Consider the following 15,209-nt stretch of genomic DNA (forward strand, 5'->3'; position numbering starts at 1 on the left):
ACAGGATATACATTTAGTTAACAAACCATGAGCTATAATTTCTGCCAGGATAATAGACCAGCATTTCCACATTGAATCAAAATGTCATTTCACTGCACAGTTCAAAAGTGAAATGTCCTCTTTGGTGCTTTACTAATCATAGAATCATACAGCACAAAAAGGGGCCATTCGGCCCATCAAGTCTGTGCCGGCGCTTTCCCAGCCCTTTCCCCATAACCCTGCAGACCCATCCTCCTCAAAAACCCATCCACCGCGTTTTAAAAGTTGTTATCGAATCGGCCTCGACCACCCTTTCAGGCAATGCGTTCCAGATTCGAACAACTCACTGCGTGAAAAAATGTCTTCTCACCTCCCCTCTGCTTCATTTAGAGACTATTTTAAATCTGTGCCTTGAGTCACCGACACACCCACCAATGGAAACAGTTTTTCACTTTCTAACCTATCAAATCCCCTCAAGATTTTGAAGACCTCTATCAGGTCTCCTCGTAACCTTCTCTGCTCCAATGAGAATAATCCCAGCCTCTCCAGCCTTTCCTCATAATCAAGGTCCCTCATTCCTGGTACCATCCTCGTAAATCTCCTCTGCACCCTTTCCAATGCCTTAACATCCTTCCTATAGTGTGGTGCCCAGAACTGGGCGCAGTATTCTAACTGAGGCCTAACCAGTGTTTTATATAGGTTAATCATAACCTCCTGACTCTTGTACTCTATGCCCCTATTTATAAAGCCTAGTATCCCATATGCCCTTTTTACAGCTTTATCTACCTGTCCTGCCACCTTCAAGGATTCATTTACCTGAACCCCCAGGTCTCTCTGTTCTTTCACCCCCTTAAGATTATATTACCAGCCTATATTGCCTCCCCTCATTCTTTCTACCAAAATGCATTACCTCGCATTTCTCCACATTGAAATTCATCTGCCATGTGTCTGCCCATTTTACCATTCTGTCTATGTCTTCCTGCAGTTGGCTACTATCCTTCTCACTGTTTACCACCCTACCTAACTTTGTGTCGTCCGCAAACTTGGAAATGGTACTTGCTATACCGAAGTCCAGATCATTTATGTATATTAAGAAAAGCAGTGGTCCTAATTCCGATCCCTGGGGGACGCCACTGTACACTTCCCTCCAGTCAGAAAAGCAGCTGTTCACCACAACTCTCTGCTTTCTGTCTCCCAGCCAGTTCTGGATCCATGCTGCCACTGTCCCTTTTATACCATGGGCTTCTATCTTTCTTACAAGTCTTTCATGTGGCACTTTGTCAAATGCCTTTTGAAAGTCCATATAAACTACATCAACTGCACTACCTTTATCCACCCTCTCCGTTACCTCATCGAAAAAAAAATTTGTTAGACAAGATTTGCCTTTAACAAATCCATGTTGGCTGTCCCTAATTAACCCATATTCTTCTAAGTGAAGATTTATTCTGTCCTGGATTATAGTCTCCAGGAGTTTCCCCACTACTGATGTTAAGTTGACTGACCTGTAGTTCCCAGGTTTGTCCTTCTGTCCCTTTTTGTACAGGGGAGTAACATTGGCCACTCTCCAGTCCTCTGGCACCACTCCTGTGTCCAACGAAGATTGAAAAATTGTAGCCAAAGCCTCCGCTATTTGTACCCGTGCCTCCCATAGTACCTTCGCTGCACCTGTCCGGACCAAGCGACTTAACTACCTTCAGCCCAGTCAACCTTTTCAGTACTGTTTGCCTTTCATTAGTCTGAAGGTGATCTGAAACTCCAACCTTTAGGGGGAGGATGAATCACTATTCCCTTTGGAAAAGATAGACTAAATAGCACAGGACTGAAGGTATTTATTGCACCTCAACAGAAGCAGTCAGATTTAGTCCAGGAGGGAAAACTCATTTGTTTCACACACAGGGATGTAACTGTTCAAATACTGTGCCAGATACAAGCTGAAGTTCAGCCCAAGGGAGTGTTTGAGGAATGGATGCTGCAGGAAACTGAAGGGCAATTAGTCTCAAGAGGAATTGGTACCTAAGATGCTTCCAGGCCTCGTGGAAGAAGACGAAAGAGAGGGTAGACAGAGAAAAAATTTGCATAACTAATTTCTTCATCCAGTAATGTCATTACTTTGTTACATAATAATTAATAATAATCCTTACATTTGCTATAACACCTTTCACGTCAGGAAGATGACTCAAAACACTTCACAGGACATATTGTAAAGTGTAGTCACTGTGTATTCTATAGGCAAATGTGGCAGTCAATTTGCACACAGCAATGTTTCACAAAACAGACATGAAGTGAATGACCAATTTTATTTGGGGCATTGTTAGCCAGGCCAGGGAGAAACTCTCTATTCTGTTTTTGAATAGTGCCATGTGATGTTTAACATCCAATCTGATCAGGCAGACAGGCTCTCTATTTAACATCTTGCCCAACTGACTCACTCTGTGTCAGTATCAAGCCAGTGTTGTAAAATAGCTTTCAAAATCAGTTCAGGAAATTACTAATGCAATGTTGGAAGTTGTACTGTTTCCAATATTTACAGTAATTTTGATGCCTAAATGTAGTAATGAGTCATAGGCTCCAGCTCTGAAGAGGAAAGGTAAAGAGACACTTTCCATTTAAGTACTGAACACAGAACGGTAAATATGTGGAATAGACGACCAAGGGAGGCAGGGGAAACAAATTCAAGAGGGAATTATAGAGTTATTTTGGAAAGCAATGAATTGAAGAGTATAAGAAGAGCAGTGTATTTTTGTTCTACTGTAGGACTAGTTAGCTGGTGTTTTCCAGTCTTTTGTTCTATCCCTTATTATATACCATTATTCATGTGCAAGTTGTGACAGTGAATATTGGCAAAGTAGCAGGAACCTTGTCTGATTTTCCTCTCTAATCCAGGGGCTCCTTCTGGGGCCTGAAAATCTGGTTATAGACTTCAACTTTTTTTTAAACATTTCAAGAGTGTGCAGAATTTTGAAACCAATTCTTTGAAGTTCTTAAAAGAATCTAGATATTATAGTTATGTCCCAAACCAGAGAGAATTCTTGGCCCCTAGTCTATATTATAATAATAATCCTTGCATTTGATATAGTGCTTTTCAAGTCTTCTAGACATTGCAAAGTGCTTCACAGAATATAGAGTCCATTCACAGAAAGTTTTTAACATCTACCATGTAGAGTAAGAAAACTTGCCCAAGGTTTTGCCCTGCCAGGAATTGAACACTATTCTCTCACTTGCGAGGCGAGTACTCTAACCATCGAGCTACAGGAATCCTGCCCAGCCCATCCTTGTACTGAATTATGCCTTTACGCACAAAAATGCTGAAGTTTTATGACTTTTTAACTTGCTGTATTTCTGTATATCTATCCCATCTACTCCCAAACTCTGCTCTTCTTCACTTCTCTATGAGCTTGTTTGTACAGCAGTGAATTTCGAAGTGACTAGGTTTGATTTTATTTTCATTCACAGCCTGTGCACTCTTTATCATCTGGGCAATACTTTACCAATGTGCCTTGGACATTATGATCTGGAATACTCTTTTCCTGCTTCTCAACATGCTGCATTTCCTCTATTTGGTGTACAAAAGGAGACCTGTAAGTATTTACGTCACTATTTTTAAACACTTTGTAAAATTAACCTTTGACTCGCTCGCCCTTCCTAATTGAGAAGAAATTCCAGCTGGTTTGGATTCACTTTATTGTTGTAGCATTGATTAATAAAATTGATCATTTACTTCACGGCCATTTGTAGGACATTGTTGTCAGCAAATTGCTGCCCCTCTCACCTACGAACCACACAGTCATTTCGTTGTACAGTAAATCCTGTGAAGCTGTTTGAGACATCAATCCTATGTGACAGACGCTATACCAAAAGTAAGGATTATTACTATTATTATTTCAATGGGCTAAGAATACAGCTGATCCTTAAATCAGCGATAATTTTAAAGCTGTCTTTTTTACAGGCTCTTTTCAGAGCCACAGAGAAACCAACTTTAAAGTTAAGACTGAATTCAACAATTTGCCAAATTCTGGAAGCTCAAAAAATGCTACATAAATGAAGAAATTGAGACAACCCTTCACAGACAGGACATTTCCGATGAAATAACATTTTTGTTAAGCCGTCCACTTGCTTTCTTGGCAGGGTTGACAGAAATTCCCTATTTTAAAAACCCCAAACTCTTGACCTCATTCTTTGAAGAACTTTTGCTTTCCAGCTTTCCAAACGTGGGGGTTGGCTACGTGCATGCTCTGTGATGCACGATGCCACAGAGCCACTTTGACTCGGCGGCCACCAGGTGTAACTGCAGCAAAAACGCAAAACTGAAAATAACTCATGAACAATAGGAGATACCTGAAAACAAATATACCCATGTCACTATCAGGTGCAAGACCTTTCTGATGAGGTATAAATCATGTCTCTACGTCAATCATTTATTGAGATCCTTCTTGAAGCACAGACAGACATTGTCGTTTTATTAGTATATAGAAGATGATCGCAAGGATGTCCCGAAGCACTTCACAAAATGTACTCTATTATGCAGTGACTGTATTTTGTGGGTGAATGCAGTAGCCAAATTGCACAGAGCAGTGTCCCACAAACAGCCATTAAGTGACTGACTAACATTTCTGGGGGATTGTTGGGCAGTATACCGAGGAAAAACTCCCTTCTCTTTTTTCGAATACTGTATTGCATGGGATTTATAATATCCAACCTGAACAGGAAGATTGGGCCTCGCTTTAATGTCTCACCTGAAAGACAGCACTTCTGACAATGCAGCACACCTGCATCGGTGTGTCACCTTAGACTATCTGAGTCTAACTCAGTCTAAGTGGCTCCATGTTATTCTCATGCCAACATCTTCACCGTTAAAGAGGAAATGCCTCATGGGTTTGACAAATTTGGTTTTACTTTATTTCCTCCCCCCGTCTCCCCCTGTTTCATCCCCCCCCTCTCCTCTCTCCCCCTCTCTCAATCTCCCTCTTTCCCAATCAGCCGTGCGGGTCACTATCTGCAGCAGCAGGACTAAGTTACTAAAGACGCAGTTGGTAAGAGACGCGCTTGCCTTCCTGACAAACTACAGTAACGACCGGTATTATTTCCACCCTCCGTGCCTCTTCCTCCCAACCTCTAGCTCCTGTCGCTGCCCTGGGAGGACGTTCACCAGGGAGAGAGGGAGTGGAAGTTGGAATGTTGGAAATGGTCTCGGGCCAGATAAAATCACTGGCCGGGCTGGATGTGGCCCACGGACTGTCAGCTGGTCCACGTTGGATGTGGCCCGCGGACCTTTCTCAAATAGGGAATCTGGCCCGCGGCAGCCAAAAGGTTGGACAACAATAACAAAATTACATTTGTATAGCACCTTTCATATCGGGAGCACGTCCCCAGGAGCTGGACAATCAGTGTTTTGGACCTGAGCTGGGGGTCGAGATGGGGGAGGGTGGAGGGCAGGTGGGGGGAAGGAGGGTAACCAAAGGCATGGTTGAAGAGGAGGGTCTTGGGATGGGTCTTGGAGGAGGTGAGATGGAGGGACTGTGGGATGGAGTTCCAGAGGGTGGGGGCAAAGTGGCTGAAGGCATGCCCGTCAATGGTGAGACAGGCCAGAGCCCTCTGAGAGGAGGGAGCGGGCAGGTTTGGAGGGCGTTAGGAGGTTGGTAGAGGGTTGGACAACCCTGACTTAGATAATTACTGTTCTCCCAACAGCCCACAGGTTTTTCGATTAAATAATTACATTCTCATTAAAATACAGATCTGAGACCAAATTTAACCTTGCTGCTCTATATCTTTTTAAAAAGACATATTCCAATCCCCATTTGAAGTTGGGACTTCGGACCACTTCTAAAATGTCAATTTACTACCTGAACATGTTGTGTGACAAAGATTCAAACTCCAGCCCATCAGCCAGATGTGCATACTTTTTTTATGAACTGAGTGATTACAAAAATAAAAAATAAAAGGTCTCAAGACCTTTCTCTTTGACCATGCCTTGAGTCATCTTCCCACCTCCAGCCCTCTCAAATCCAACTCCAGCTTGGGTGCAAACCCTCGATTGTCCTTCGCCTTGGGACATCCTCCCAACGTGAAAGGTGCTATATAAATGCAATTTGTTGTTGTTGAGTGCTTCTCTGCTGACTGTCTGAGGAAGAAAACAAAATGATTAACTTTAGTATTGTATCTGTTGATGTAATCTGGAAGCATTTTAGGATTGGAGAGGGCAAAGATCCTCAGTCACTGAGTTTTGGAACAATTAGATTGTAGAGTGGAGGGGATGGGATCCTTTTGGGATTGTTGTCGGGGAGTTCTTTGGTAAATATATTTTAAAGTGGGGAGGGTACAATGCCAAGGTGTACTTATTATTTATTTGAATTAACTGCTACATCTAAACGGTATTTACTTAATTCAGGAGTGCTATGTTGTGAAATTGGCTATAATAAAGGGAAATAATAACAATAATAATCCTTGCAATTGATATAGCACCTTATCACATCGTTGAGATGTCTCAAAGCGTTTCACATGATATACTATAAAATATTGTGGGCAAACGTTTATAATGTGACCATTGAGTCCTGTAGCTCAGTGGTTAGAGCACTCCCCTCGAAAGCAAGAGTCCTGGGTTCAATTCCCAGCTGGGTGAAGTCTTGGGCAAGTTTCGTTACTCCACACCCCTGATAATTAACCCTCAAGAAAAAAAAAAATAATAAAATTGGTCACTTCAATCCACAACTGTTTGTGGGACTCTGCGGTGTGTAATTGGCTGCCTTGTTTCGCCAACAAGTATTCAGTCAATTCACTTTACAGTAAATTCTGTGAAGCGCAATGAGACGTCTAGAAGACGTGAAAAGTGTTATATCAAATGCAAGGATTATTATTATTATTGAGAAATTGAACTCAGCTGACTGCTTCAGAGTAGGGTTTCCCTGTATTATATGGAGTCACTTTATACAATATTATGAAGTTCAATCACACCTAAGTACTTTGTTTCATTCCAGATTAAGATTGACAAGGAGCTCAAGGCACTTTATAGGAGGATGTTTGATCCGCTTCATGTGCCTCCAGAAATGTTCCAAAGATTAACAGGGCAATTCTGCAATATTATGACACTCCAAAAAGATCAGACTTATGCTGCAGAAGATAAAACCTGTGTTGATGTCCGACTGAGTGTCCTGTTAAAGGGAAAGTAAGTCAAAGGGTAGTTGTCTTGGTTTCACTATATATTTAGTATATGTATATCCACTGCAACGTTTTTATTAACAGGACTGTAGTACTTTTATTCCAATTTAGATCAAACTGTAAGTTAACCAATACAGGTTATTGCCATTTCTCAATGGCCTGCGTCTGGTGTGTTCAAATGTCACCGTTGCAGTCGAATAATCTTTCTTCTTAATGCCATGTTCCACACTTACACTTTAGCAATGTGCACTCCAGCTATTTTTCCAAAAATATGAATGTGTGTAACATGTGAAAGAATATCTTATGGGTCTTCAAATTCTGTCACATGGAGGGTACGTTTTCCCTCCTTGCTTTTCCGTTTTGTTTCTTCCTCTCGCTTCCTAAGATGATAACTGAGGATCTCACAGGGGGTGTTTGCCCTGCGTTATTTCTCGGCTAAGTGGCAGGTCTTTATTTATATATTTGAACCCAGGCAGGGAGTGTTGGCAGCTATTGCATTCTGCATGACAGACAATTCCGATCCTGTCATCAGCTGATGTCGAAATAGAGGAGCCACTGGATAAGTGATTGGGAACCCTCCATACCCCTCCCCTTAACTCAAGGCCATTGAGGTTGATTGTAATATTCCTGTCTTCCAATTGAACATGGCTAATTTACACCAAATCAGAGACCTTTCTGGTCTGTATGTTTTGTACTCATGTTAGGCTTTGATTTCAACAATTGCCAAGTAGTGGCTACTCCTGAATATTCGTGATGATAGCTGATTCTCAATTAATTTCTAGACTAGTCCAAAGATTCTTCTCCATTATGCTCATTGACTCAACCACCCTGTGAACCTCTCAACATTTGTTTTAAAATATAAATATAAAAATAATGATAACACTTGCAAGCAGGATCCTCTCAGTTGTCTCATTTCAGTCTACAGGTTTTTTAGTTAATGGCTTGCAATGTCTCGTTATTCTTTGATAGTAATAATAATAATAATCCTTGCATTTGATATAGCGCTTTTCACGTCTTCTAGACGTCTCAAAGCGCTTCACAGAATAGACTGTAAAGTGAATTGACTGTATATTTGTGGGTGAAATGCGGCAGCCAATTGCGCACAGCAGTGTCCCACAAATAAACATACCAAATGCAAAGTGTTGCTCATTAACCCTTGTAAAATCATATGCAATACTGTGTATTCTATAAAACAATAGTATCACACGTCTCAAAGCGCTTCACAGAAAATATTGTTTTCTGATGCAACTTAACTTCAGATATTTTGTTCAACAGAATGAAGGTTTCTTATCGGGGCCACTTCCTGCACAATATCTACCCAAATGCTTTCATCGACTCTCCGGAATTTCGATCAACTCAGATGAACAAAGGAGAAAAATTTCAGGTATAATAATATAAGCACTTAGGAACATAGAAAAGGCCAAAGATCCAACCTGATGAGAAAAGATTTAAAAAATATATAGATAATCCTGTACTACTGTAATTAAACCCCTCAATTGATTTGTTCCCAAACAGCTTTCTAATTCCCTCTTCAATTTGTGATGCAATCTACCTCCACTGAATAGTTTATTTACATATCACCACACGCTGTGCATTTAAAATGTTTGTTCATCAACCCTCTCCAAAGCTTGAGTCCACATACCTTTAGTCTAATGTTTAGCTGTATTAAATGTGTTCCACAAGGAACATGTTGATGAACTCTAAAGCTGTTTGCATGCTTTGTAAATATACAAATGTACTGCATTATTGGAAGTGCTGTCCTTCCGAAAATATATTAAACTGAGGTCCCATCTGCCTTTTCAGGCGGATGTTAAAGATCTCATGACACTATTCGAAGAGAGAAGGGAGTTTCTCTTGGTTTCTAGGCCAATAATCTTCCAAATAAAATTGGTCACTCACTTTGGCTGTTTGTGGAACATTGCCGTGTGCAAATTGGCTGCAACTTCCACCTACAGATAAGCAGTCACTATACTTCACAGTAATATAGTGTGAAGCACTTTGAGATGTCTCAATGATGTGATAAGGCACTATATCAGTTGTAATGATTTATTATTTATTATGAAATGCATGGATCCTCCAGAGCTTACAGTGAAAATTATGCACACAAATGCATTTCATCATCACTTATTGTTGTCTAATTTACAGCTCTGATATGTAATTCTATAATATATATGTATTGGAAGAAAACTATTTGTACATTTCATATACATTTATTTTTTCTGCCTTTGCTGTTGGAGTTAATTTCCTATAATATAACCAATATAAAATTGCTAATAACTGATATTAATTAGCACAAATACTAAAAGCCATGACTTGATAAACGCGAGATACTTTTTTTCAAAATATGAATTTCAAATGGCTAGACTTGGATATATTGTAGTTCAGAAGGTTGAAATTTCCTCTGAAGGTGCATATGCATTACAAAAGAAGAACCTCTGTGTCGAGGAGAGCAAAAATCTCTCTGCGCCACACTTAGGAGCAGTAAGCAATGACATATCTAAAGCAAAGTCAAATATCAGGACTATGTATTATAAATGAGCCCTTCATGTACAGGAGTAGCAATACAAAGCAAGATATGATTGAATGGTTCCCTGAGCTCCTGCAGAAAGCTGACTATGGCTGACAATTTACTCACAGCAATATTTCACAAACAGCCGTGAAAAGAATAACCAATTCTATTCGGGGGTTTGTTGGCTAGGACACCAGGAAAACCTCACAACTGTTTTTGAATAGTGCAATTTGACCAGGAAGACGTTACCTCAGTTTAACTTCTGACAACTCAGCACTCCCCCAGGTCTCCTAGCCTAGACTGTGAGCTTGAAGTTCTGACATGGGCTTGAAACCACAACCTTCTGACTCAAAAGTGAGAGTCCTACCAACTGAGCCAGGCTGAGACCTTTAAAATAGTATAGATACATTTGATTCTGTAAGATATACCATTGCTCATATTAAAAGGTTAATGATGTTTATGCTTGGATACCAGGACTAGTGTCTCAGACTGATATTTTCTCTGTTTAGGTAACCATTGTAGCTGAAGATACCTGCAAGTTTTTGTGCTGGTCCAGAGAGAGGTTGACTTTCTTCTTGGAGTCTGAACCATTTCTTCACGAAGTGTTCAAATATATAATAGGCAAAGACATTACAAATAAGCTGTACTCATTGAATGACCCAACACTGAGTGACAAGGTAGACTTTTATCTATTATTATTATTATTTAACACATGCTTGTAGAATAATCCTGCATCGGAATTGACAGACCTGCTGTACTGCAATAAGAGGTTATGACCTACCTTTATGTCGATAAATGTTTCATTCTTGCACTTTGAACTGAATTAATTGGGTCTCCCACAGGATACCTGGGAGAGGATTAAAACCAGATCCAATGGGTGAGTGAAGTCTAAGACAATTCACCCCCTCCTGGTTTATTGAAGGGATGGTGGCAACGCTTTTATATATTGTAAGCTTGCCCGTTAATGAACTAGCAAGATAGGCCGGTTATAGCTGGACAACAGCGGGAAGCTTGCCAGACACTGCTCTCAATGGAAACCTATGTAATTTATCTGGTTAAAGTTCAGCATTACTCCCAATGCACACTCTGAGGTCCCCAAGCATTGGCCCTTGCTGACCTGCACCTACTACTGCCCTGAAATAGGTAAGCAAGTGTGTCCCTCCCAAAAGAGAGTGCACACTGCATTCCAGATTCGTGAATTTCCATATGTAGGTGGGAAGCATGGAACTTTGTTTGGATACTTTCAAGCATGGCAAACGGTTTCTGTATGTGTCACCCAGTTGACCAAAAAAAATCAAGATTTTTAAAAAAAAATTTTTATTGTTGGTAAGATAGTTAACTGAGTGACAACTAGCACTTATATAGCACTTTTGAAATAGGATAACCAACTTGAAGCAAAACACAATGGTAATGGGGGAATCCTTATCTTCAGATCGTGCCTGAAGCTCTGGGACATTACCCTGCATGAAGGGCGCTCTATAAATGGAACATTGTTGCTGAATCACTGAGCAGGGAAGAGAGGAAGGGAAGTTTATGGGTGTTTACAAAGCACAAACAAAGAGAGATTGCAAGGTAAATTCTAGGGAGTGAGGGGGCTTATTGGTCACAGATGGTAGGATGGAAGAGGTGAGGAATGCATAGTAGATCTGAGTGGGGTGTACTGGCAGGAAAATAAACTATGTTGGAGGTATTGCTGGAGGCTAATCAGCGAAAACCACATAGTTTGCAATCAATAGCACTGTTTGGCAAGTTTCCCACTGCTTGTCCATCTAGGAACACCCTACCCATTAGGGCTTTGGCTTTGGCTTTGTAGGGTTAACAGGAGCTGAATAGGATGATTCCATGCCTCCAGTGACAGGTCTGCCCTTCCAGATCCTGCCGATGAGCCGCTGTGCTGTTATCAGCAGTGTCTTGGAGTACTGCAGACCCACCTGGCTCAGTAACCAGACTACCGAGACCACCGCAGATTTAGCTCCAAGGAGATGATGCTTACCCTCCCCCCCCATCCCCCCACCCCCAGGAGGACAGTCAAAAAACACGCATGTAAGGGCTGCGAGTATTTTATGGCATAGACTCTTTTCATTGGTCTGATGGTTTCGTTGGTCATATACACTTATATGGCAGGGAAAGGGTACGTTTTGTCACCGAATTACAACAATCTGTTCTACCTTTAGTGAGCCGTTTGAGCACCCATAGTATAATAGAAGCAAATTATATTACAGGTATGCAATAGAAAGCATGGATGCATGTTTTGCTATTTTTTCTGAAAATCCAATTTCCTTTCTATTACAGACTGCCAAGAAGTTTGAGCGACAGCCAAGTCTGTGCTCACAGCTTTCAATGATGAAAGTGAGAAATACCATGGCCAGTACTAGTGACGCAGAGGACGGACTGTCTTCTTTCTTACGAGGAAGTTCCACTGCATCGTCTGTCCGTGAGCATCAAATAAATGACACATTTCTTTACCTTGCTTGAGCATTTAATGATAAGGAATTGTGAAAATCATCAGGATACTCCGAGTCTGTGAAAACAGGATTTGCACTGAGCGAGGAGGTTTGGTCCTTTCAAGATCAAACCATGCACATTGGACCACAAGCCCATTTCTGCTTTCACTGTCTAAAATTGGTAGCAATAAATCCACCTGAACACGACAAAGAAAGGGCAATTCATGAAACTAACAACTTTCCACTTAACATAAACCATTAGACTTCCTTATCTTCATTTCAGGGGCCAACTCTTGCACTCCTAGTCTTGACATTCTCCAACAGCCTGACAGTCCAGGCTAACTGACTGCTGACATTCCATATCTGGTGTTTGTACTGAGCCAGAATCACCAACACGCCAGACTGACAATCTGTCAGGCCAACAATGCTCCTTGACAACAAATATGTCTTTCAGCATGTAAAAAAAAGCTTGGAATGTGAAAAAGGGTAAACCCATTACTTCCACAAAGCATATGACAGTAGTTAGATTATATTGTGGCCTCAACTTCATTGATTTACTCTCCTGAGGAAAGACATTCTGTGGTTCCCGAAGGTATATTAAACAAAACAAAACTTCAGAAAGTCTACCTAATGTAAGATTTCATCAGTATCCAAATATGAGGCTTCACCATGTATCCTAAAAGCAATCTTCAGAAAACTTTGAAAGTAAACATGATGATGTGGCTACATAAACCAATCCTACACTATGTACATCTTGATTAAAATTGTTGGTTGACATATTGAAATTTTTGTGTTTGCATTGTGTGTGCATGTATTTCTTCTGTGCCTGAAATTAACGCTTTGCTCTTGTTTTATAAACAAGGAGCTAACCTGCAAGACTGCTCTAATTTGCCTGACCGACGTCAACTGATGCATTTTGTTCATGCTCAGTCCAGTTATGACTAACTGCATTGTACCAGGTACTGAAAAATCTGTTATAAACTCACAATTTAAATCATCCTACTAATTTGTGAGAGATTTAATTGAATCGCCGGATCTTAAAAAGATTCATTAATTGTGAGTAAGCTTGTTGTGAAGACTTCCAGAATGCTCTTCGAAGCCACCAGAACACGGTGGCCTTCTCTGTTATGTATTTTGGTTTCTTCCTTCTCATCAGCAATCCTTTTGCTGCATCACATTCTCCGTATGAAGGAGCATGTTACCCGCTCCCTTTTATTTCCACTAGAGATGTCTCTGATGTGATCTAGTTGCTATGGCATTTGCTGTGTTCTTTCCACCTTTTTGTAGGAAAGTCCCTCTGTAATGGTCGGCTTAGCCACAGCGAATCTGAACTACAGTTTGGCTGAGCTACAACGAGCAATGCACTGCATTGAGACTCGAAGAGATACATGAGCAGCAGCCAATTCAGCTGCCACAGTTCTTGATATTTCAGTTATTTTTTGGTAAAATGAAAGTGTAAGCTTCTTATTCAAAATAGTCTGTCCACATTCAGCATGCTGGTGGCAGGGTGATGTTATGGTATAACAATAGGAGTTGCTGTCTTATTTCCAAAACTACCCCTTCGGACTTGAACTGAACAAATCTACATGTAACCTCCGGAATCTGATCTTAAAGATTAAGGTACAAGGTTGGGAAATGTCTAGTTTGCAACTGGTTAAAAGTAATCCTATTTCACATTAAGCAAGTTATTAGTTGCCCTTCTTGCAATTTCCCATAAAAATAGACCAAGACTGAATATCACAGTCATTAGTGGCAAGGTAGACTTCAGTAATAGCTCCTTGAACAGATTGGGGCAAATTTGAAACCCATGACTGTTTGCCACTGAAATCTGACTGAGTTGTGTCTTATTAACTCTTACTCTTAACCAGACTCAGCTGTATTTATATGGTGATGATAGAGAATGTATATCACTGCTGAATGGAATGTGTCTAATATAGAACAGAGACGGGAGTTTTTCCCGGTATCCTGGCCAATAGGTCTCTGCCTGTGGAATGTTAGCTTCATTTTGTAGCCCTATATCCTATTTGATACTGAGTTTGGAATAAATCCATGGCTTTTCCTACAACAGGAAAGGTATGCATTTGAGAATTTTTCTGCATGATTTAAATTACAGTGGGAAACTTTGCAAAAGAAGTGAATGTAAATAACCAAACATACATGAGCATGAATGCTTGATTGTGGAAAAATAAATAGGATTTAATTCTAAGTAGAAAATTCAGCAGTTTATTTTGTTAGAATCATTATCTAATGCGCATGTTAATAAAGCTTTGTCAAATGTTTCATTGAGGTGATATTACTTGCTTTGCTGATATTTTGCTCTTGTTTTAATGTGACAGAGAGGTCTCCATATACTAGGACATCAGCAAAAATGAGACCCATTGAGGAGACAATTGAGGATGATGTCTTTGAGCCCGCTTCACCAGCTGCCCCTTCAGCTCCCAAATGACCCTGAATACAAAAGGAAGGGTCCTAACAATCGACAGCTCCTGTCTGCTGGAGAAGACAAGAAATTTCCAATCAAGTTATGTTGATTTTACCCTCAAACAGCTGAACCAGTGATACATGACTACTTGACAACTGTTTACTTGTCATTTAAGTCCATATTTTTGCATGTTGTGTTTACTGAATCTACTTTTGACTACCTTCACATTAGTATTCTGCTCCACTGCCTTTCCTCTCACCTGTGCCTCAACAGTTCTGTCCTTGCCTGGTTCCAAACTTACCTTTCCCACCATCTGCACTTTGTGTCTTCCAACGGCTTCTCCTCTAGCCCCAGCACTGTCATGTGTGGCTTCCCGCAGGGCTCTATCTTCGGTTCCCTCCTCTTCAATCTAAACATGCTCCTGCTCAGTGATGTCATCTGCAGTCATGGGGTACGTATGTGGTATCTCATGTATGTGGATGCCACCCAACCCTATCTTGCTGCCTCCACCTTCGACTCCAGGGCCGTTAATGTCCTGACTAATTGTCTGTCTGACATAGAGTCTTGGACAAGAGCATATTTCCTCCAGCTCAATGTTGGCAAGACAAGGCCCTCCTGCTTGGCTCCTGACAGCACCTCCTCACCTCAGCCACTGACACTATCACTATTCATGACTGCACTTTTCACCTCACTGAGCCAATAC

At 40.9% G+C, this 15,209-nt stretch overlaps 1 protein-coding gene and 1 non-coding gene across 2 annotated transcripts in view; both read left to right on the forward strand.

Moving 5' to 3' along the window:
- LOC121851367 overlaps window positions 1-14,795 on the forward strand; it is a 36,967-nt gene extending 22,172 nt beyond the window's left edge. The window contains exons 5-10 of the mRNA XM_042345214.1: window positions 3,433-3,557; window positions 6,951-7,138; window positions 8,407-8,515; window positions 10,150-10,317; window positions 11,933-12,074; window positions 14,421-14,795. Coding sequence (XP_042201148.1) covers window positions 3,433-3,557; window positions 6,951-7,138; window positions 8,407-8,515; window positions 10,150-10,317; window positions 11,933-12,074; window positions 14,421-14,530 — 842 coding nt within the window. The 3' untranslated portion in view covers window positions 14,531-14,795. The remainder of the gene's footprint in view (window positions 1-3,432; window positions 3,558-6,950; window positions 7,139-8,406; window positions 8,516-10,149; window positions 10,318-11,932; window positions 12,075-14,420) is intronic.
- trnas-cga lies at window positions 6,524-6,595 on the forward strand. The gene has a single exon. It is a non-coding gene; the product is annotated as a tRNA-Ser (tRNA).
- Window positions 14,796-15,209: the final 414 nt, after the last annotated feature.

The sequence above is a fragment of the Callorhinchus milii genome, unplaced genomic scaffold, assembly GCF_018977255.1.
Source record: "Callorhinchus milii isolate IMCB2004 unplaced genomic scaffold, IMCB_Cmil_1.0 Scaffold33, whole genome shotgun sequence".
Lineage (NCBI taxonomy): Eukaryota > Metazoa > Chordata > Chondrichthyes > Chimaeriformes > Callorhinchidae > Callorhinchus > Callorhinchus milii.